The following is a 21,365-nucleotide window of genomic DNA, read 5'->3' as shown; positions in this document are numbered from 1 at the left end:
TGCCTTATTCGTACAACAGTTCGTGATACCCATTGCGATGCGTTTCGCCTTAGGCGACGGTTAGGAGTTGATACCCTGAGTGGAAGAAAAAAAAGAACAGAAGAACAAAAGATAGTCAATTACAATAGAAAATAAACATATTGTATAATCATGATACATCTTGAGAGTGATTAAGGGGTATTTAATTGTTTTCACATGTGAAGTCTAGACCTTTCATGATAGCCTATGTATAAGACTTGGCTATGGGACTTGAATAGGTAGGTCATAATTAGAGTCTTGAGCTCTATAATTATATTATGGTACCTAGTAGTTAACCCCGCCAATAACTTAGCGCTACAAGGCGAAGGGGCTCTATGAAAGTATGAAACTATGTAGTTAGTACTACCAAAACTTGGCACATGGCACAAGGATTGAAACAGAGGCGTAGTTTCCCTTTGTTACTCAAAGGGCCAAAATAGGGGAAAGAGGTAGCATGTTTTATTCGGTTTAGTTATTACCTGTTTTATTTAACAGCGGAAATCACAGCCCCCGTTTTTAAGGTTGCTCAAAGCTGGGCGGGTAAGCTGGGGCTGAAAGAATGGGCTAACAAGTTGAATAATGGAGGCCTATTAAAGAAGGAAATGACTGCCTTCAATTGGAATCGGGTTCCATTAATTATTTTTTGTTTTCCAACTTCCGCAACTATATTCGTAGATTACAACTATTACAAACTAGATTTATCTTGTTTAACTATATATATAACTATACAACTTTTCTTTGGTTTATACCCTTTGAGAAAAAGAAAGAAAAAGATAAAAGATAAAAAGATAAAAAGCGTTAAATTAGGTAAGCCATGGGGATACGCGATCTTATTAAAAAGAAAGATCAATTAGATGGTGGTGGTCATGGCGGCGGCGTAGATCGCGAAACTTTAGATAGACTCGCCGGACCCGAGTTTACCTTCATACGGTCTGATACAACCACTCAAGAGATCATTCATCCTCCGAGTTACCCAAGAAGTTCTAACGGCGATAACAATTACCTAACAGCCAAAGAAGCCGTAACGTCCCCTTCGAAGACGCGCCGTAGTCTTGACGTCTTCAGGCCGCGATCGCGGGGCAGCAGCACATCCTCGGTTCAAAATGACGGCTCTTCGCGCAATCAACCCAGTGGTCACCACCGCCTATCACAGCGTCTGCACCTGTCTAAAGCCCCGCCTACGTCCGACTACGTGCCCGAAAATCTACCGCAAATCAACGTCTCGGCCGAAGATGGATCGGGTGGCGGCCAAGGAGGAGTCGGAGGGGCGGGTGTAGACAAGGACGCATACGAGGGACAGTGGGAGAAGAGAGCGACGATATTAGCCGAAGCGAACGAGAGAGGGCAACGCCGGGGCAGCAGGTCGCCTGGTGTCGTGTCGCCGTCTCGGTCGCCATCTCCTTCTCCCTCGGCAGAATTAGCTGGGCTGCGGCTGCGCGATGACGGAGGAAACGGAAACGGACACAAGACGGACGGCGTGGTCTCGTCAAAGGTGATAGACGACAACATTCAGGAAGCTATCCGATTGCATGAGGATGGGCAGCTCGACCAGTCTACGCGGCTGTTTGGGCGTCTGGCCGATCCCCAGGGCGCGAATAATCCCCTAAGCCAGGTTCTTTACGGTCTTGCTCTAAGGTCAGTAGTTGGATCGCCACCATGGTCGTTTCATTGCTATTTATGGAATCATCGCACCGCATCGCACCGCATCGCATCGCATCTCATCGCGTCTCATGCGTGTCTCACTGGCACATGGCTACGTCTAGACCCATCTAAAGAATGCCCCTGATCTCTTTTCCTGATCTCTCAAAAGAGGAAAGGCGAGAGAGATTCACGGCTTCTGGGTAGCTATGGGTAGCTATGGGTAGCTCGATAGATTACACAAGCGAATAGAGCGATGGTGGCAAAGTTGCTCACATACGAACACGAAGTACCACGGAAGAAGACAAGAGTACGTTCGGAAAAGCTAACATCCTGCCTTCGTGCTTTGGCGGAGCTTTAGGCACGGCTGGGGTTGCGATCCAGATCCCGAACGAGCTATCACTTACCTGTCGGCGGCAGCGTCGAATGCGGCAGCGGTCGAGAGCATGGCGCTACAGGCGGGCCTAAAGAAAGGAGGTGCCGCTAAGGGAGAACTCGTCCTGGCCATCTTCGAATTGGCGAATTGCTTCCGCCACGGCTGGGGCATACCGCGAGATCCAGTCGCTGCTAAGCAGGTGGGCCACCAACACCATTACCGTTTCATTATTGAAGCATAACGGAGGTCAAGTGGGTGAGGAGTGCTGAGGAGAAGGGGACGACACCTTGTACCCACCAGCCAGACCTCGACTCAAGTCCCGCTGTTTTTTTTTTTTTTTTTTTTTTTTTTTTTTCATATGATGATCAAATCGACTAATGGTTACCGTCGGGCAGTACTACGAAACAGCGGCCAACCTTGGAGATACTGGTGAGTGGTTCGACCTCGTCGAAAGCAGGCAATATCTTTGCGTGAACGGACTTGGTGATGGGATAGGCTGACAAGGGCATGTTCCTCGGTGTACGCAGATGCCATGAATGAAGTCGCCTGGTGCTATCTGGAGGGTTTCGGATGCAAGAAAGACAAGGTACGTTAGGCGCGAAGCTAGGTCTCCTCGCTGTCTATCTATTACCTCTCTTTGCTACGTATCACTTCCAAATCCGGCGCCTCACGTCCCTGCCCAAAGCTCACCACTACCACACCATGCGAGCGACAGCTAGGCATGATGAAGTGTCAGCCTCGTGTGGCCTAAATTTGTGGCTTGTCTGGTCAGCTCGTTCGCTTAGCTTCCGGGGTTAGATCAGGATGTCTTGTCTCCGAAGCAGTAGCGGCAAGCTAAAGCGGCCCTGCTGCTCGGTCCTAAATCACGATCTCGTCCCGTTGGGCAGCAATGAGGCTTGCTTCCAGCCGCAAATCAGAATCGCACACCCAGGGGCGACAGCTCTTGGAGTACCTTACTCGCCCTAACATCCCGTCCCATCTGCGTGCCTAAGGAAGGAAGGGAGAGAAAAAAAATCACATGAGACTAACTGTATGCTTCCCCTTTAGTATGCTGCAGCAAGGTACTACCGTCTGGCGGAAGAGAACGGCAATAAAACGCTAGGAAATACATGGTAAGTGTCACATTTATTATCCCTTCTCGTAAGCTACTCGTATGACTAGCCTTTATTTTCTCTTGGCAAACCCTTTCTCCTTTGTTGTTTCGTCCCGTACGTCGGCGGCACAGCAAAAGCTACGAGACCCCGGCCGTTGCGGGTGAGTGGTCTTCGGGGTAGACGATAGGCTGTCCGTCTTTCCGGACATATTTGCAGAAGTTCGCCCTGTCTTTTTATTTTCCCTTTTGACAACAAGGCTCCGAGCGGGTCTAGAACAAGGGTTCGCTTTTTGCTCTTTTTGGGCTCGTCTCCATCAAAAGACGGCCGCGAAAACGGGTCGCCGAGTTGGGGTCTAAACGAATCAGAGCCTCATCTTTCACCGAATCCGGGAAATGTCGCTCTTCGTTTCCTCAATTCCATTCTTACCCTCGTATGGCGCTTGCTACCGTCCCACGTCCATATCCAATGTAAATGCCTCAGTTGCAGCGGAGCAGTCCGGTTTTGTTTACACTGATCTACCCTAACACTCTCTGCGCTGTCCTACACTCCGTCTCGCTTTGCCGAGCTTCTCCGAATCTAGCATACTCTAGCATACTCTAGCATATGCCCATCTACCTACCAGTGTAACATTATTTTTACTAACCAATGACGCACGGGGTGTAGGATTTGGAAGGACAAGTATAATCCTACGAACTCCAAGAAGAAATAAGCAGTATCCCCCCTCCCGGGCCGACGATGACTACACTACGTATGATAGGCTAGTAGAGATGGAGAGATGGAGATGATTATTCGCCAATTGGATACACATTGTCCCCAGAAGTCCGTGTAGCCCCTATCACGACATCCTAGCGCAATGGATACGGGTTTCTCAGCAGTAGGTTAGGTTACCGAGACAAGTACTCGCAAACATGACGATAGGGGGAGCGAATCCGCCTAGGCGTCGAGGAAAAAAACGGAAGAGGAGATTTTATTATCATTTGTTCCCCTTTTGCTTTTGCTTCATTCGCGGGGTTTCTTCAGAATGGCCGCAGCCGGTAGCAACTAGAGATGCTGTGCATCACCTTTGCATATGCAATGACGATTGTGGGGGAATGCATATTTATTATTCTGTTCTTGTCTTACCATTACCATAGTATGTAGCAGGAGGGCGCCGAGAAAGGATGAGCAAGTGAGAAAAACAAAAAAGGGGGTGTGAAGATGGTCAGATACTTTTGGTTCTTGCATACGCCATCGTTGTGATCGGCCTTGGCTTTACGGGTTTTATGGGTTTTTACCTGGGCATTCGATAGCTAAATGTGCACTTTGGGGTATCTCAACAGCCGCCTCTTACTCCGTTCTAAGCTAGAATTTACCAATAGGGATGGATATGCGGGTTGATAATTAATTGGAATGTTTGGTTGGTTAGGTTGATTTTGCTTGTTTGGCGGTCAGTCGAGGCCGATTTGACTGTTCTTGAGCCGATCGTCGAGGAGAAACTGGTGGCCCCGGTTCCCCATCCCTTTGCACTCACTTCCATCTGGGGCTGGCTGTCTTAAGGCGTCTTTCCCGTGTGGGGAATAATATGCGGCTGATTTAACCCGTCTGCAATTTGTTTCATATATCTTAATATACCGGTCCTTGCACATCGACTCTTGGGCTTGGAGAACCTACATACATATATGAGATACACATATAAGGTCATCGTGATGTAGGCACGTAACCGTGATGAATGAGCCTCAGTGCTTTAGGTACCTAGTTAGCGACGAGATAGCCCAAGTAGGCTATCTCCCTCTCCTTTGCTGTCCTGCCTGTCCCCCCTTGCGTGGGGTACAGTCAGCACCGACTGGCTGGCTGGCTGGCTAAGCTTTTTTTCTCTCGAGGGAATATCGTCGTCGTCATGGACGAAACCAAAATCAGCTGGCTTTACCAAACTTCGATAGGACTGACTTGACTTGACTTGACTTGACTACCCGATGGAATCCGCCCCGGGAGGTATTGCCCGAGTTACTATGATGTAGGTACATAACCTAGCTTTACTTGCTATCGTATCGTCTCGTCTCATCTTCGCAACGTGTGCGACACGAGGGGCGGAGAGTATAGGTTGTAAGGTAGGTAAGTTGTAGGTAGTGTAACTGGGCGCAGAAACGGTGTCTAGGTATCTGCCTGTCTGTCTACCTCTTACATAGCATTTCTTATCCCCCGGACTCTAGAGCCTTTACTTTTCCTTCGCTGCTGCTGCTGCTGCTGCTGCTGTATGTAGGTAGGTATGTAGGTATGTATGTAGAGCAATTCCTAACCTACGGGCCCGGATAGCTACCGCGTGTTTCCCGGATGGCACTATGCTGCGAAACGTCTTACAGCGAGGTTTTCTTTTTCCCCGGGTGACCTTTCTTTCTTGTCATACGTAGTATGTCTGTCTGATATACATACATACCTAGGTATATACATACATATATACATACCTACCTAGATACCTAAAGTATTTACATATTTACCTACTTACCTATACCTTAAGTCTATGCATCACTTCAGGCAGACATTTACCGATATTCTTACGTATCATATCGCAAGTCCTCGCTCGCTCGCAGTCCGGGTAAGGTCCCTGCTGCGCAGTGTCCGTTTTTGCTGCCGTGCGCACGTATATACCTAGGTAGGCATGTATATGTGTATGTGTATGTATATAAATGTGTGCGTACATACCTTAGGTAGATATATATACAGCGTGTAACTACCCCTTATCACAGACCCGTCATCGTCCACCATCTTATCAGACCCCCCCCCCCTTTCTTTTTGTCTCTTCTGCAGCACGTTGCAGATCAGATAGCAGTAGCAACAGTAGCAGCAGAGCTTCCCGCTAATGATGTTCCGTGCGTCTTGACCGGATGCCGGGATAACAAAACTTACCTTACCTACCTTGGGTATCGTGGGATTCTGATAAGTCTGGCGATCCCGTGTCACTTGCGCGACGGTATTCGATTTGTCGCTTTTCTATGTAAGTGTATATGTATGTATGTATGTAGGTAGGTATATATTTTACCTTGCGTGCTTGGGGAAGGGATGTAGGACGATAGGCTCGCGGGTTTGTGATAGATTTCTCTGGAGCGCATCGGGACTTACGTGACAGGTCAGGTATGCCGATCGTAGAAATGGAAATACGACGTATACACAGAAGGGCAACAAAGCCGGATAGCTACGTGGGTGGTACGTTTTGTTATTTATGACTAATTTGCATTTGCTACGGAGGCAGGGTTATGAGGTGAGGTGAGCGAAGGACTTTTGTCTGAACATTCATGTAAAGCCCCTATTCGTGCTAACTGGCGGTAAGCATACCTATCTACCTACCTACCTACATACATACCTATCTCCTACATATACACTAGCATATCAGTCAAGTTTTATTAGTCGATATTCATCTCAAGGGGAATCCATAACAGCCAATCTATGCTCTTCTACTAATCGCACATTCATATACGTGATACTAGTAGCCCCCTTGGATCTCAGGCTTGACAAGTGGACAGTCATCTATCTCCCCCTACCCCATGGGGAAAAGGGGGAAGATGAGGAATAAAGGACCGAGTATGACAAGAACTCAGGAGTGAAAGGAACGAGTGGTCGCCGCAGGTCGGACGATGGCATGATGGTACGATAGTAATAGGTAGGCAAAGGGACGATAGACAAGCACCAATACAAGCAGCTAGCCGTACTTTGTGCTCCCCCCCCCCCTCCCTTCAGCGCCCCCTCCGAACGGTCAAAGTCCCGGCTGCCTGGTCGTTGGCGACGAATGAGTCGGACGAAATTGACCGTTGAATAGGGGCGTTGTTGTACGTTGTGTTTGCCTGCCGTTGAGCAATGCAATGTCTCTCTATGCCATTCTAAGAGTGGGCCTAGATCACAGGGCGAGACACTATAAGCCATGTGCCTGGATATTGATGTCCTATGCATAGTCTTTTTTTTTTTTTTTTTTTTTTTGCACTTTGCATTTTGGTGTCTAGTTTTGTCTTGTACGTATGCATATGCACACATACATAAACACGATTATTGGTGATGGTGTATGTTACTAGTGGAAGGGAGGGAGGCAAGGTAAGGTAAGGTAAAGTAAAGTAAGGTATGGCAAATGTAGGTTGAGGAGTAAGCAAAACAAACTCGTCGACTAAAATTGGCAGCAGACAGAGCAGATGGATGATGAACAAGGTGCGAACATCCGTATTCCGATCTTACTTGTGATCTCACATACATTGCTACATTATGTGTATATGTGTATATGTGTATATGTGTATACATACCTTACCGAACCAATAATTAGATACCTAACCTATACGGGAAAGTCTATAGGTCCATCTACCTGAATATACCCACCAACGGGAATACGTCTGCCCTCGTTAGGTAAGGAGGGCCAACTGTCAACCCACGAGACCAAAACAGCCCTTATAGGTTACCCACCCTCTTCGTGCTCGTCTGGACCGTTAGTCTATCTCGCGTGAACAACCACCAAACCACCCCTATGACGAGTCCGAGCTTCCCACGCTACAACGTTCAACCTCGCTCTAACTACATACTACATTACTAACCTGCAGGCTCCTCCGGGTCCCGTGTTTGAGACAGCATGTGGGCGTGTATAGGCGCGCGTACGCGTACCTATATTTACGTAGATATGGGTGAGGGTGGCCCGTGTGTATGGGCGAGGGGAAGAAATATGGTAGGTCGGGTTAGTTGTAAGTGGTGGGATGAATTGAGGTCACGCCGAGTGCGAATTCGATTTCTTCGATTTCTTCCTTGGATATGTTGCTATTGTTATTTATTACTAACAAGACTATCAATTCTATATTATGTGTATATATGTGTATATGTGTGTGTATGTGTGTATATATGTAAGTAGGGAGTGAGACATACATACACATCTATGACATTATGACATACAAGACTTACACCATTATTGATACCTCTATCATCTATGTTATGTACCTATGTAATTGCACATCACACTGGCTAACAAAACGGGCCGCCTACACGGCCGCTTCGTAATATATTATATGTTAGCGCTCCGCAACTACTACACACCCGCCCGTCCACCGTTACCTACCGCTGCGCGTTCCTGTCTTGGAACTGCTCATATATATGCGCCGTGACGGCCGCTCCCACTGGCCTTCCGACCCAACCTTTTTTAATTTTACCTACTGTATGTATATAATGGTAATGCTCGTAAATGTTTACGAGAAAAGAGAAAAAGAGAGAGAGAGAGAGAAGGAACTAAGGGAAGACAGACAAGACTAGACAAGGTGGATGAAGAAAACGGATAGGAATCCCAAAAGTAGCAGCGCATGTGAGCTTCTGCAGCAGACTTGGCATTAAAAAGGAAAAAGCTACGCTGAACCAGACGGGATTAACCTTGTACATAGTAATGGGCGTTCCCTTGTTCCCTATTAGTTCCACGCCCGACGCGGGGGTGAATAATCTATATTTGTATCTAACATACCTATATCCCTATCCACTTACATGAATATCCATTATCATCATCATCATCATCAAGGTAAGAATTTAAATCGGAATAAATTATAGCATTATAATATAGGTTATAATAGAATAAGACGCTTAACTTCCAATGAATACCTATACAATTCCTCCATGCCATCCGAAAAGAAAAAAGAGAAAAAAATAAAATATGTCACTTGCTGCTGCTGCTGCTGCGCCCCGACCCGGCCGCATACGTGGGGAAAAAAAGCCAGAGCCAAAGCCAAAGCGAAACGCTCAATATCCCCAATCCCCCAAGCCCCAAGCAAATAAACATTAGCCTACCATACATGACCAACCCAAGGACGAACTGAACCGAACCGTCATCGCAAAACTTGGCTAACCACCCGCTTTAGGCAAGTGGAAGCACACACCCTCCCCCCCCTTCTAATCCCCCTCCCCCTCCACACCCCCCATCTGATCTGACATTTCTGACCTAATGTACCCGTATCGTGCATATGCTCGGCATGTGTAGGTAGGGAACAAGGTGCTTTGGTTAGCTCGTTTGTTATTCTGGTAGTTACTTGTTAGTGGGTTCATGTTAGTCAGTCAGTCAGTTAGTTGGTTCAGTAGTTCTATTTTCTTGGTTACTCTCGTTTATTCGTTACCAGACTACGATTCCTAAACACAAAAAGGGAAAAATGGCATCATTGCATTTGTACCTAGTCAGTCACATTATTTGCAGAAAAAAAAAGGGTTTTTACTTGGTGGGACTGGTGTTTTTGCTTGGTTGCTTGGGGGTTTTTCATATTCATCTTGACGTTTCGCTAATAAACTGACTGATGAGTTACAAGACGAACAGCCGCAAATAAGTGCGATCCAAACCATGGATCGCTCTACTATGCTATGCAATGCTGTCCCCCCCCCCCCAAAAAAAAGAACATGTCCCTTTCTCAGCTACTGGTAAGCTGCCTGTTCTTCATGCCGCCCCTGTGTGCTGTTTGTCCGTGACATATCTTCGTCATTCTCGTATGATGAGTCTCACACATCCAATAAACCGCCCTTTGGCTTGAGTTGCCGCCCCTTCCATGGGGATTGAAAAAAAATAATACTAGGAAAATAAAATATGTAGGAAAGAAAGGAAAAAAAAAAAAAAACAAAGCTAGATGTCTCCGTTTCCATTGCTCTCGTCAGCTCACCCCCGGTACCGCCCCGCCCCTTTGAGTGACCCAACTAAGACCAACCCCCATTATGTCGTGTCGTGAGACTGAGACCCAACCATATTTCCCCTCCTAAAAAAAAAAAAATGTCCCGAAAAGAAATACCCCGCTCTGGGCGCGGACCTATTCAGTAAGGTCCCCGTCTCGTCTATGAGACTACGCCCGCTCGCCAGAGGGTAGCACGAAGAGAAAGTGTAAGGAAAAGCCAGCGACCCGAATATGTGAAGAAAGAACCTCGCCGTTTCGGGTTTCTGACCCTACCCTCGATTCCCAAATGATCCCTTAGAACATTGTACAAGAAAATACGTAGCCTCGACAGCCGGGCTTACATGCCAAGGCAATCCCGCTCCCCAATGACCGACCCATTTTCGCCATGCAGTACGTTGGTTGTCTGGTGAAAATTTTTTTAACCGATGATGATGTATCGGATAAAAAAAAGAGAGAGAGACGGAGAGAGAATATTTGGCGTGCAAATAAAAATAAACAATAACCAAGTTATTTCAATAATGGGACAGACGAAGGTTAAATTAAATCAGAATGCTGGCTCGCTTGCTAAGTTTCGACACAAAATAAACAATAAGATGACTTTGATAATGATGATGATGATGATGAGAAGTTCGATTCGAGATTGACAAAATAGATGATGATGATATGATGTAGATAATGTAGATGATGATAATGATACGTCGTCGTAGGTCGTTTCGGTGTGCGTGAGCACCGTCGAATCTGGATTTTGATGCGCGGGAGCGCTGTGTAAAAACTGTATGAACAATGGCATTTGGAAAAAAAAGGTACGATATTTAAGTTACCAACAAGCGAAAATATCCAAATTGTAAATACGATAAAAAAAGAAAAAATCGGCTGTTGACTCGAAGCCGTATAGTAGTAGTAGTGGTAGTAATAATAGTAGTAGTAAATTCGTTCTTTTCGTTAATGTGTCGTTATGTCGTGAAATCGTCATGAGTTTGCGTCGTTGCCATTCTGACCACCGTTCGCGTTGTTACACTCGGCCACCATCTTGGCAAAGTTCCTGACAACGTCGCCCGGGATCTGATCCCACAGCAGTGATCGTGTATATACCTCAGCCGCCGAGTGCTTCTCGGCGTGGCGCATGTTGCTTAGTGCGTCTGCGAGGTTCCGGCGGTTCTGACCCGTCGATCGCGTCGGTGCTGTTCGAAGGAAATCTTGCGACGTCACACTGTTATATTGTGCCGGTGTGAGAGAGAAGATTTGCTCGTTCGTCTGCTCCTGCGTCGGTTGGGTAAGAGAATCCGCTAGATCACCAAGCATAGACGGCGCTACGCCCTCCATAGCACCACTGGCCATCGGGACCGAAGCGCTTGAGGTCCAGTCCGCACCGGACGGCTGGGGAGCCGAGGGTACGATGGCGCTCTCGGCGTTGGCGACGCCTGCGTCCTTGAAGATGTTGTTGAGAAGCGTTGTCGAAGCTTCGCGAACATCCTCCGAGACGCGGGGGATCGTCGGGGCCGACCTGTTGGAGATGACAAAAGCGCCAACGAGGAAGAGCATGAACAAGAGACCTCCTTGCGTGGTGGACTTCTCGCCGTCGGATGAGAGCTGGACGTCTGCCTTCTTCTGGGGAACGATCTGGAGCTCTTGCTTCACTTCGGGTTCCATCTGGAACTCGTTCATGAAGCCCATGTTGTCCCAAGACGTATCCATAGTAAGGCTGTCCATATCGTTATATCCGTTGGAGTAGCCCGTATTGCTGGGGATAGCGGCGTGCTCGAGCCTTTGGACGTGGTCGGTCAGGACGCTAATCTTCTTGCGCAAGTCGCCGGACTCGATGGTGTGGTTTCGAATCAACTCTTCCTTTTCCAAGGTCAAGTTCTCGACGTGGGCCACCAAGTACTCCCTCTCGCGCCTCTCCTGGTCTAGCTTTATGTGAAGCTCGCTCATCTCCTCTTCCATCGAGCTGATGAGACTAGTGAAGTGTTTCTTTTCATCCTCTAACCTCTCCGTGTGCATCTTTTTCCTTTGCCTAGAGTCCAGCGCAGCCTGCCGGTTGCGAAGTAGTCGCTTTTGCTGCTTCAGTTCCTTGATTTCCTGCTCGTCAGTAGTCGATGCGATAAGCTGGTCGATGTTGCCGAGATTGCGCTCCGCCGGAATGTCAAACCTGGCATTCTTCTTGCGGATGCCATCACCGCGACGCAGCTCGTTGTGCGATCGGATAGTTGGAGTATCCGGTCGCATGCGCTTGACTAACGAGGGGTTCTTCAAGTCCTGACCCATCCAATCCTTCTGCGGCGAGTTCGGCATGGGAGGATTGTTAGGACCAACTGTAGCGAAGAGCGGTACCTGGTGGGCGGGATTGCTGAAGGGCGTTTGCATCTGAAGAGGTCGTTGCTGGAAGATGGATTGGTTATTGTCGAATGCATTCTCAAGGCTGTCGTATTGTAAGGGTGTGCATGTACCGGAACCTTGACCCATTTGCCATTGCTGATTTTGCGAGCCGTATACGGCTTGCGGGTCAGCCCTCGTAAACGGGTTGTTGTTGTTCTGGGGCTCTAGGAAGGGGTTGTTTGACGGGACCGACTGCATGTCGACGGATTGCCAATCTCCCACTTCCGTCTTCGGGGAGAATATCGAGCCGGGTACAGCGAACGAATCCCTCCTGCTGCCAGCCATGGGCGGCGACATATCCAGACCCGAGTCCATTGCGTTGCTGTCTAGGATGTTCTCGTCGAGGATGTTGCTGTCCTCTTCATCAAAGTACTTTTGCGCATGGCTGGTATCGACGGATAAGTGATTCGACCGGTAGAAGGCCGGCATCTGAAATGTTGAGACCATTGCTGGTCTATGTGTGTGTGTGAATGTGGTGTGTGTGTGTGTCTTGGAAGAGAAGCGAGAGTTAGGAACTCTGCAGGTTGTTGTATAGAATAGTCGAAGAGGTTGGATTCTGCTCTGCAGGGATGTATGGTTAGTGCGTCGAGCGGTGAATGATTAGAACTAGTAGCGGTGGGCCGTTGATAGACTATTCTCTGTCTCCTCTTTCTTTAAAATCGAGTCTCAAGTTGGAACAACAAGCTGCTTCGAGACGATGATTAAGAGTATATGTGTGTGTAGGTGTCCGTGTATGTGTGCATGTATGCGGGAGTATGTGCGAGAGAGACAATGGAGAGGGGGAGGGGGATGTTGCAATGATTAATGGGAGCGATAAGAGGTTGGTCGGGTTTGGAGGTGTAAGTGGTAGTAAGATGGTGGTAGTATTTGGTTGCAATGGTGGCGGCGGGGGAGAGACTTGCAGGGTAGGAGAACAGAGATGGTCCGGCAACTTTTTTTAAAAAAAATAAAAAATAAAAAAGAATAAAAAAAATAAAAATTTGAAGGGAAAAATAAAAGAGTGGGAGTGTGTGTTACTACACAACTTACAACTTCTTCGGCTTGGGAGATATTCTTATGAATCTTCGTGTGTCGTACAGGTATTGTCGGCCTGAATTCGTCTTACAAAAACTATGTAAAACAGAACGAATGTAAAGATGAGGGGGATAAAGTGTTTGTAATAGATGCTGTTAGGAATCGCCTGATTCACAACCTCAGCAACAATCAATATGTTTTCTTATAAGTTATTTCCTTATGATCGGGGGGGCGATATGATGGGGGGTGGAGGAAGGGCCTGGGTACTTAAACAAGAAATGGTCAGGTCCTTCTTTGACTGTCAGGATTTGCTTGTGCTAACAGGACGGGGGTCAGTCACTTAAGCATTGTAGTGGGGAAGATGGAAGCCCATGAGACTTACCAACTGACGAACGGCATCTCTTTTGCTTGGGTTCGCGGTGCAGTGAGGTGAGGGTGTGTGGGAGGACGTGGGTATGGTCCCCTTGTAGGTAACGGTACGGGGGTGTGGTAGGTAGCGAGATGGATGCTGTTCCGGGCCACTGGTTGATCCTCAGCCAAGGAAAACATCTCTCCACCGTCTTTTTCCTGACTGGAGAGAGACGGCCGTTTTTGACTCCAAAAAGTCTGTGAAACAGCAGATTTACATCTTGGAGCAATGAGAGATAGCCCAGCTATACGGTTGGGTGGATTTGTCCTAGGACGGGAAGCTATACATTCTTGTTAGTCAGGGATCTTGTACCATGCCTCTAGCCACTGGGAATAGGTGCCAGTGGTCTTGCAGCTAGGGACTTTTTAGTTACGGTAGGGCGACGGATAACTGTAGAACCCGTACATCTGCCCGTACATGATGATAATGTGTAGATATACGCCGGTGGAGATTTAGTAGTCATCCTCTGACTGGCTACGTTGTAGATCGGACAAATAGAATCGAGATGGATTGCTATGCTTACGGCTCCGGAGTAGATCGAAAACCAATCGTCTTCCAGAAGCGGAAACGCTAGATGCTTGAACCGGTAACCCTTTACGAGTGAGCTAAGGATATCATAGGCTGGAAGTCGTTAGCCCTGCTGGGTTGGGCATCGATGACCTTAGGTGCAATTGCTACCTAAAACCATGCACTCAGCACCCACGAGCACGCTTTTTGCGCCCACTAACAAGACGCTGAGTTCGTTTTGGGCATCCCATTGCTCAGTACATCGTGGTGGGGTGACAAGAGATCTTTTTTTACTAGGCACTATTGCACTTACGAGTCCACCGGATCTGTCGATACAATAGACTAGTATCCTGCTTCCTGCTTTCGAACGGCCAAGCAGACTTTCCCGAGCCGTACATTAGTCAAGAGCAGTTTTTTGGAGTAGCTATGGGTCGTGCCCAAGATACAAAGATACGGTTCAACGCGATGGGCGCTGTGAGATGACGAATGTCCAGATACAATCCAGACGCAGAGACGAGGCTGCGCCATACAAAACGCGACGTGCTTCCCCGAGCTCCTACTGGAGACCTGAGAGCTCGGATACTAATTCTTCAACTGTTCAGTGCGACTGGTGTCACATGATTTTATGACTGATTTCTCTGTTGTTGTTTGTGCTGAAGCCGTGAGACGCCTGAGAGCCGGTTCATAAACATAAAGATTGCAGCCCGATACTTTGTGCACCCGAGGCTCTTACAGCTTATAGTCATGTCATGACTGTCAGCTGCGTCTCGATGTTAAGCAAACACTAACCGCGTTGTACCTAGGACTGCTAGGAAGCTATGCGGCGCCGTTTATCATACCTAGTTTGTCAGTAGATCACGAGATAGTTACGACTACATACAGTACAGCCATTGATCGTTGCATTGAAGGGCCCCTCTATGTCACTTTCTACACCTTCCTCTACGGTACCATGCTCAGATCTCGGAACGGGACGGCGGCAGTATCAAGTGTCAGATTGGACCGAGACCGGGAGCCTGGGGCCGATCTTGCCTCACCCATGCTCGGAGGCAACTCTGTTACGACCTCTCAGCGTCACTACAATTACTTGGAAGAATATTTGACGTTCTCCGTTCGGCGACGGCCAGATGAGTTCCTCTCGCCCGTCCGCTTTTCATGCTGATTATGAGCCAGTCCGAAAAGGTGTATCTAGTTTTTCTTGGTTGGTAGGTTCACGCACGGGATTCTTGCGGTGAGGGCGATATTAGTCAAATAACGTTAAAAATAGCCAAGAATAAGAACGATTAAGCCGTGGAATCTTAAGCACAGACAATGGGTCCATCTTCTAAAATCTTCGAGTTCTCCTCCTAACGGATTTGACACGATGGGGCATGGCTCCCCCTGTTGGCCGGCGGGTCTTCCGGAGCCAGGGTCCAGGTGCGCTATCGAGCGTTGGAGAGATGCTAAGAAGAAAAAAAAAATTGCACTTTGAAAGAATTCTCTGGAAACCCAAGCTCTTCGGAGTTAGTACCAATTCGAATGCTAGCTTGAACTGCTGTCGCGAGAGACGCGAATACACCAGCAACGACAATGATCGATCAAAACACGCTCAGCCACCACCACCGCGTATACGGCAGAAGGAATACATAGAGTAGCCAACAGGAAATTGTCCGGTTTGAGATGACGTACAGGTGTAGATCCCCGACCAGCTTAGTTAATGAAAGCCTTGTGGAGGCTCCGTTTTGAGGTTTTACATTTTCCTAGTATCTCCTAGTATCATGGGGACGGTTAATAGGATGGATTCCAAGATTCTGTTATAGGCAAAGATTGGAACGGGTCAATTTGAGAAGAGTATAGGCATGGCCGATATCTTGGCTACAGCCTTTCAACATCAAGAACCGGTACAAGTAGATATTTTCTGCGAGCCACCGTAACCGGGTTTGGTGGTAATGGGCTCAGGGTGTTTGCAGCCGAGACAACCAACCGGAGAAATGATGAATAAGTCGTTGGCGACAACAATGTAATGCAATTGACGCCTGAATGATACGAGTAAAAAAATTTCATGATCAATCAGCTCTAGTCGATTCAACCCGAGGAAAAGAAGCGCGAGGGAGAGTTTCAACGCACGTGTATTCTGCTGCAACTTCATGCTGAAGCGTTCGCCTCGTCTGAGTGATTGGCTATGAATGAAGCAAGCTCTTGCGGGTCGGCTGAGAGCCAGGCCAAGCTTGGCGCATCGCGTTTCTGCTCTACCCGCGATACGCAAAACTGAGTACAAACCGGTTGAATATGAACCGGACGATTCTAGATCAAAACAAGGAGCGCCGGTAGCTTTTAGGCCTTATCTGCTTCAATGACGCACCGGAGACCTCACCACTGCTCGCGGACGCGACGCGGTGTGGACGAAATAAGCCGTCTTGGTTGGACCGGAGCTCAATGTATCGTACTATCTACACCGACTGTGGTTCTTATTCCGGAATACCGACGAGACCTCAAGGCTTGAGCACTTGCTCAGATTGGAATAGCTCTTGGTTAGGCACGAACTTCATACATCTTCATACATGCAGCTACTGTGACACCTAGCGGGCCGGCTTTTATGCGACCAGAGGCACATAAGATGGATCACATCCCCTTCTGGTACGATCTGAAGGTGATGAGAGGACGAATTTGGGGTTGATGGAGAACACTAAGTTTAACTGCTCTCGTCCGTGCAAGACATGTGCGCCAGTCGGGGATTCCCAATGCCAAAAAAGGGATAGTTCGTAAGCAGCGGTGAGTGGCATTTTCGACCAACCAGCTTTGGGAATCATCGATCCTAGTATGGAGTACTATGGCAGATAGTCAAATACGAAACCACCATTTCTGCCCAAAGGGATGCAAAATCAGGGCGCCATGGAGCCATCGACATTTGAATATGTCGATTTTCGAGATGATCCTAAGCCTGCTCGGGCGAGCCTGTCCAAAGAGTTCAGCTGCTCACTGCGATTGTTTATGCTGCTGATGTGGACGTGTTTGGAGGATGATAATGGCCATCGGGTCTATTTAGCGGCCTACGTACTTTGCAGCCGTTTCTCAGATCTAACTTTTCATCGGAGACCTGCAGCCTTCATCGCGACTCGTCAGTAAGGTACCGTCCGGCTCCACTAGCCACATGCGGCATTACGTTCAACCACCAGGACCCCGATAATCGCTTGCAGTATGCCTAAAAGGGGGAGAATAATGAGTCACATCTATGTAAAAATCTTGTCACACTAAGGAAGAGCGACGTTGATGTTCTCTTGCTGTCTTCGTGCAATTGTTATTTCATTCTGCCAAGTTGAACTGAACTTTGTGTTTGCTCTAAAGGAATATCATGTTAGGACTCAGCCAACATGGCGGTGTAGTTCCGATAGTTCGGGAAAGCCCACGCAGACCTGGACTTTAGACTAGGAAGCTTCTTTGAGAGTAATGTAGTTGAATCCTTCCTGCGCATTTCAACCACTTATCTCCTTCGAACTTCAGCATTCTGAAACGAGTTCTTCTCCCGACTCGAACACCTGAAATAGCGTTTTTCTCCACTTCGCGTTACGTAGTGCAAAGTGGAGTTCTGAGGCTGCGCGTCGAAGCAAATTTCAAGATCGAACGGTACGCAGCAGGCTGTCATTCCTGTACCTTGCACTAGAGGGTACTTGAGTGATACGGTTATAGTAGTACGAAGCCGCAAGAAGCCGCGAAGTACGATGGCAAATTCATAACAATATCTCGCGATCCCGAGCGGAGAATATGGACCGCGACGGTGGCGACATATATTTAGTTGGTTGAGGCGGTGAGTGGCTTTGTAGCCAGATCGAATCCGTCTCCTCAGCATCGACCCGCGGTGGGCTCTCCATCGAATCGATGGCGTGAGTATCCCTGGATTGATAGCCGTGATAATCTCGAACCTAGCAATAACAGAAGGGTAGCTGCCGAGAACTCTAGGTTTAGGTGACGCACGCTCCGAGACTATCCTAGACGTCAAAGCGGCGATCATTGGAAGTCCCAGAGTTTCGCCAGAAGATTGTCCTCTACCCCCGAGTCTAGATCCTGAGGAAGGAACACTTTTTTGGGTATCATGAACTCCACAACAGGAGCCTTTTTCACTTGCTTGGATAACTCCGCATCAAGTAGCTAGAAATACGTAAGCAAAACAAAAACTAGTATGTGGGACGGTGGCACATGTGACTTACGCTGCTATACGAATGATCTAAGAAATCCTCAAGGTTGTAGGACTGCTTAGTGAATTGCTCCGATACTATTTTCGCGATAGTCGCAACGTTCGGGTGGTAGTGTGACTGCAGCTGAACGACCTCCCATAAGCAGCTATCGATGGCGCAAGTCTCCATTGGGTCTTCCTCGTCAGCAATGAACGGGTCAGCCATCCCTTCATTTTCCAGTGCCTCCTTCTCTTCCGGTGACCTAGGCACGCGATGCATCATGAACGTGCAAAGCGGGTGCTTTTTGAATAGATTATAAATCCAGGGTATGACTACAACTATAGCGGCAGGGGGGGCGCTAAGGCACAGCCTCGTAATTCGCTTGATGAAACTTGCGACAAGGACGGCGGGAAGATGCGTAGAAGAGAGGAACGTGTCCAACAGTCGAAAGAACCTGGACCGATGTTTCGAATGTAGGATATTTGCATCCAATAATGAGTACAACTTCCGATAGAACGACGGATAGTCCAGATTTCGCTCTTGTATGAGATAGAAAACTCCTGATAGAGCTAACAGAGAAATCGCGCCTCCAGAGTTATACGAATCTGTCAGGAAGTCCATCAGAAGCTCTGGTTTAGTAAACCATGGAACGATGGACTTGGTCATGATTTGAAGCACCTTTTTCCTTTGCTCTCGGTTGAGGCCTAGGTCAAGCAGTGCTACCCAAGCTTCTTGGGCTTGTTTCTTCTGTTGGTTCAGGGATGCGACGGGATGCGACTTCTTTCTCGGCGCATCAATATAGAACTCGCCCATTTCTTCAGTGGAAGTCGGAACATCTTCAAAGAAGGATAATAAGTCGAACACGCTATCAAATAGTATCTCATTAGAGGATATTAAAGGTTCCTCAGAAAGAATATCCCTGTAGATATGTTAGTACTACACACATGTCAAATAGGAGTCAACTACGTACTTCAAGGCTTTGAACGTGTAAAATCGTATATCCGCATACTCGCCTAGAAACTTCTCGCAGAATTCTTCTCTAATGTCTTCAGATTCGCTTAGGATAAGTGCTTCCACCACTTCTTTAAGGAAGCCTTTTGGAAAACTGTATTCATCCTTATCGTTCGTATATTTGCCTTCAGCTTGCAAGATGCGCATAGCTAGAGTCAACGCAGTAGACGCGGTGTCCTCTTGCCCCAATTCTGAGAGGATAATTTGCTTGAAGTCACCGAGTCTTTTTTTAAGCCATTGAACGACTACGATATCTTTTTCTGACTGTCCGTTCCGTCTCGCTATATTTCCTGATGCAAACAGACGTAGAAATACTCTACACAGAGATACTACTGCAAGTTGGGTAGAATCATCGTCGTTATCTTTTTGAGCGAGGCCAAGAAGAGTTGTTATGTTATTGTAATTCTTCTTGGATTCTAGGATCTCGTTTTCGAGTTGCAAGATCTCAGCTTGGGGATCATGTTCGTCGCGTTCGTCGCTTTCGTCGCTATCCTTTGGTTTAGCTCGTTTATTTGCCTTTTTAGGATCTTCTGATCGCTTCCTCTTCAAGGACTCCTCAGTAACGGATCCTGACATTTTCGCGTAGTTATGTAGTTGAATTATATAACTAGGCTTTTGCGGACATTTGAATAATGAGGAAATGATTAAAAAAAAAGTTTATTTGCTAACAGCCTTGAGAAAGAACAAATGCAAGGCTGACCTAAAAGTGATAAAATCGAGATTGAAGTGGGGAGGAATGTATAAATCACGTGCCTGATTGACCAATCACGGAAGTCGGTTGAAACTGGGTTGAGGGTTCAATTGGGTTAAGTGCAAGTTCGTTAAGTTCGTTAAAACCTCATCGACTTCAATTCCGAAGCTCTTCTAGACAAGCAATAATTACTCCCATCTCCTCTCACCCAAATCCGTTTTCTCTTGTCATTTAATTTCGCAATGGCCTCCCGCTTGGCTATCCGTGCCTTCGGTAAGTTTTTGCATTGCTACAAGCAAGCCAATTAGGCCATGTAAAACTTATCGCGAATTGTAGGAGCCGCCCGTCTACGGCCGTCGGTCCCTTCGCGAACTCTTCCCGCAGTCACTACCGCATTGACTGCTACCCGACCGGCATCCAATGTTCCCGAACCTAAGGTTAAGGCACAGTCTATCATTGACTCTTTACCTGGAAATTCCCTCGTTTCCAAGACCGCCATCCTGTCCTCCGCCGCTGGTCTGTCTATCTACGCCATTAGCAATGAGTACTACGTCGTGAACGAGGAAACCGTTGTCGCCTTCTGCTTGCTCAGCGTTTGGGGTGCTTTGATCAAGTATGGTGGTCCCATGTATAAGCAATGGGCCGAGGCACAGAATGAGAAGATCAAGAACATCCTGAACGCCGCGCGTGCCGACCACACCCAGGCTGTCAAGAACCGCATCGAGAACGTTCAGCAGATGGGAGGTGTTGTCGACATCACCAAGGCTCTCTTCGAGGTTTCTAAGGAGACTGCTAAGCTCGAGGCCCAAGCGTATGAGCTCGAGCAGTCTACTGCTCTGGCGGCCGAGGCCAAGTCAGTTTTGGATTCGTGGGTACGATACGAAGGCCAGGTCAAGCAGCGCCAGCAGAGGGAACTGGCCGAGTCGATTATTGCCAGGGTGAAGAAGGAGCTCGAGAGCCCTAAGGCTCTTCAACAAATCCTGCAACAAAGCGTTGCCGACGTAGAGAGTAAGTGTATTATTGACAGTCTTATAGCACAAGCTAACAAGTTTTCAGGAATTGTGTCCTCCAAGGCTCAATAGACAAGTCAGTTTAGACAGATACTCCATGGCGCAGACAAAGATCTCTTTTGTCCCCCCCTGTGTTTATAAACACCTTGTGCATTAGTCAAAAAGAAACTATCCTTCCAATACTGACTCTGCAACGTTTTGTGACATATAATATGGTAGTCCTGCATACAGGCATGGTGCGGGAGCTTAGAAAATATTTGAACATAGATTACGATAATGGAAGAATCATCTGCTCCTGTGTAACGAATATTAGTGAAGATGGGCTGGTCGTTTAATTTTTAAGCTACCCCTAATCTGATTTAAGAATCAGCCTTGCGTTCTAGACCCCTTTCATTCGAGTCTCGCTTAGTGTTCTTGACTTCGTTTCTTCTATAAGAT

At 47.6% G+C, this 21,365-nt stretch overlaps 4 protein-coding genes across 4 annotated transcripts; 2 read left to right on the top strand and 2 right to left on the bottom strand.

Moving 5' to 3' along the window:
• Nucleotides 1-832: 832 nt before the first annotated feature.
• On the top strand, nt 833-3,290 carry GL218_08654 (uncharacterized protein; the record flags this gene model as incomplete). The annotated part of the gene is made up of 6 exons (XM_033585459.1): nt 833-1,653; nt 2,018-2,231; nt 2,428-2,461; nt 2,560-2,618; nt 3,080-3,144; nt 3,194-3,290. The coding sequence occupies 6 exons, from the start codon at nt 833-835 to the stop codon at nt 3,288-3,290; spliced, it is 1,290 nt and encodes a 429-aa protein (XP_033440600.1).
• Nucleotides 3,291-10,730: 7,440 nt separating this feature from the next.
• Nucleotides 10,731-12,584, bottom strand: GL218_08653 (putative bzip transcription factor protein; the record flags this gene model as incomplete). The annotated part of the gene is made up of 1 exon (XM_033585458.1): nt 10,731-12,584. One exon carries the CDS (start codon nt 12,582-12,584, stop codon nt 10,731-10,733), a length of 1,854 nt encoding a protein of 617 aa, XP_033440605.1.
• Nucleotides 12,585-18,048: 5,464 nt separating this feature from the next.
• GL218_08652 (uncharacterized protein) lies at nt 18,049-19,802 on the bottom strand (the record flags this gene model as incomplete). The annotated part of the gene is made up of 3 exons (XM_033585457.1): nt 18,049-18,189; nt 18,249-19,134; nt 19,186-19,802. The coding sequence occupies 3 exons, from the start codon at nt 19,800-19,802 to the stop codon at nt 18,049-18,051; spliced, it is 1,644 nt and encodes a 547-aa protein (XP_033440606.1).
• A 357-nt stretch (nt 19,803-20,159) lies between these two features.
• GL218_08651 (ATP synthase subunit 4, mitochondrial) lies at nt 20,160-20,999 on the top strand (the record flags this gene model as incomplete). The annotated part of the gene is made up of 3 exons (XM_033585456.1): nt 20,160-20,190; nt 20,254-20,925; nt 20,974-20,999. The coding sequence occupies 3 exons, from the start codon at nt 20,160-20,162 to the stop codon at nt 20,997-20,999; spliced, it is 729 nt and encodes a 242-aa protein (XP_033440603.1).
• Between the last annotated feature and the right edge of the window lie 366 nt (nt 21,000-21,365).

The sequence above is a fragment of the Daldinia childiae genome, assembly GCF_008694065.1.
Source record: "Daldinia childiae strain JS-1345 chromosome Unknown Scaffold13, whole genome shotgun sequence".
In the NCBI taxonomy this organism is placed as follows: domain Eukaryota; kingdom Fungi; phylum Ascomycota; class Sordariomycetes; order Xylariales; family Hypoxylaceae; genus Daldinia; species Daldinia childiae.
The sequence above is the reverse complement of the archived record's forward strand: the minus strand, read 5'-3'. Positions and strand labels throughout refer to the sequence as shown.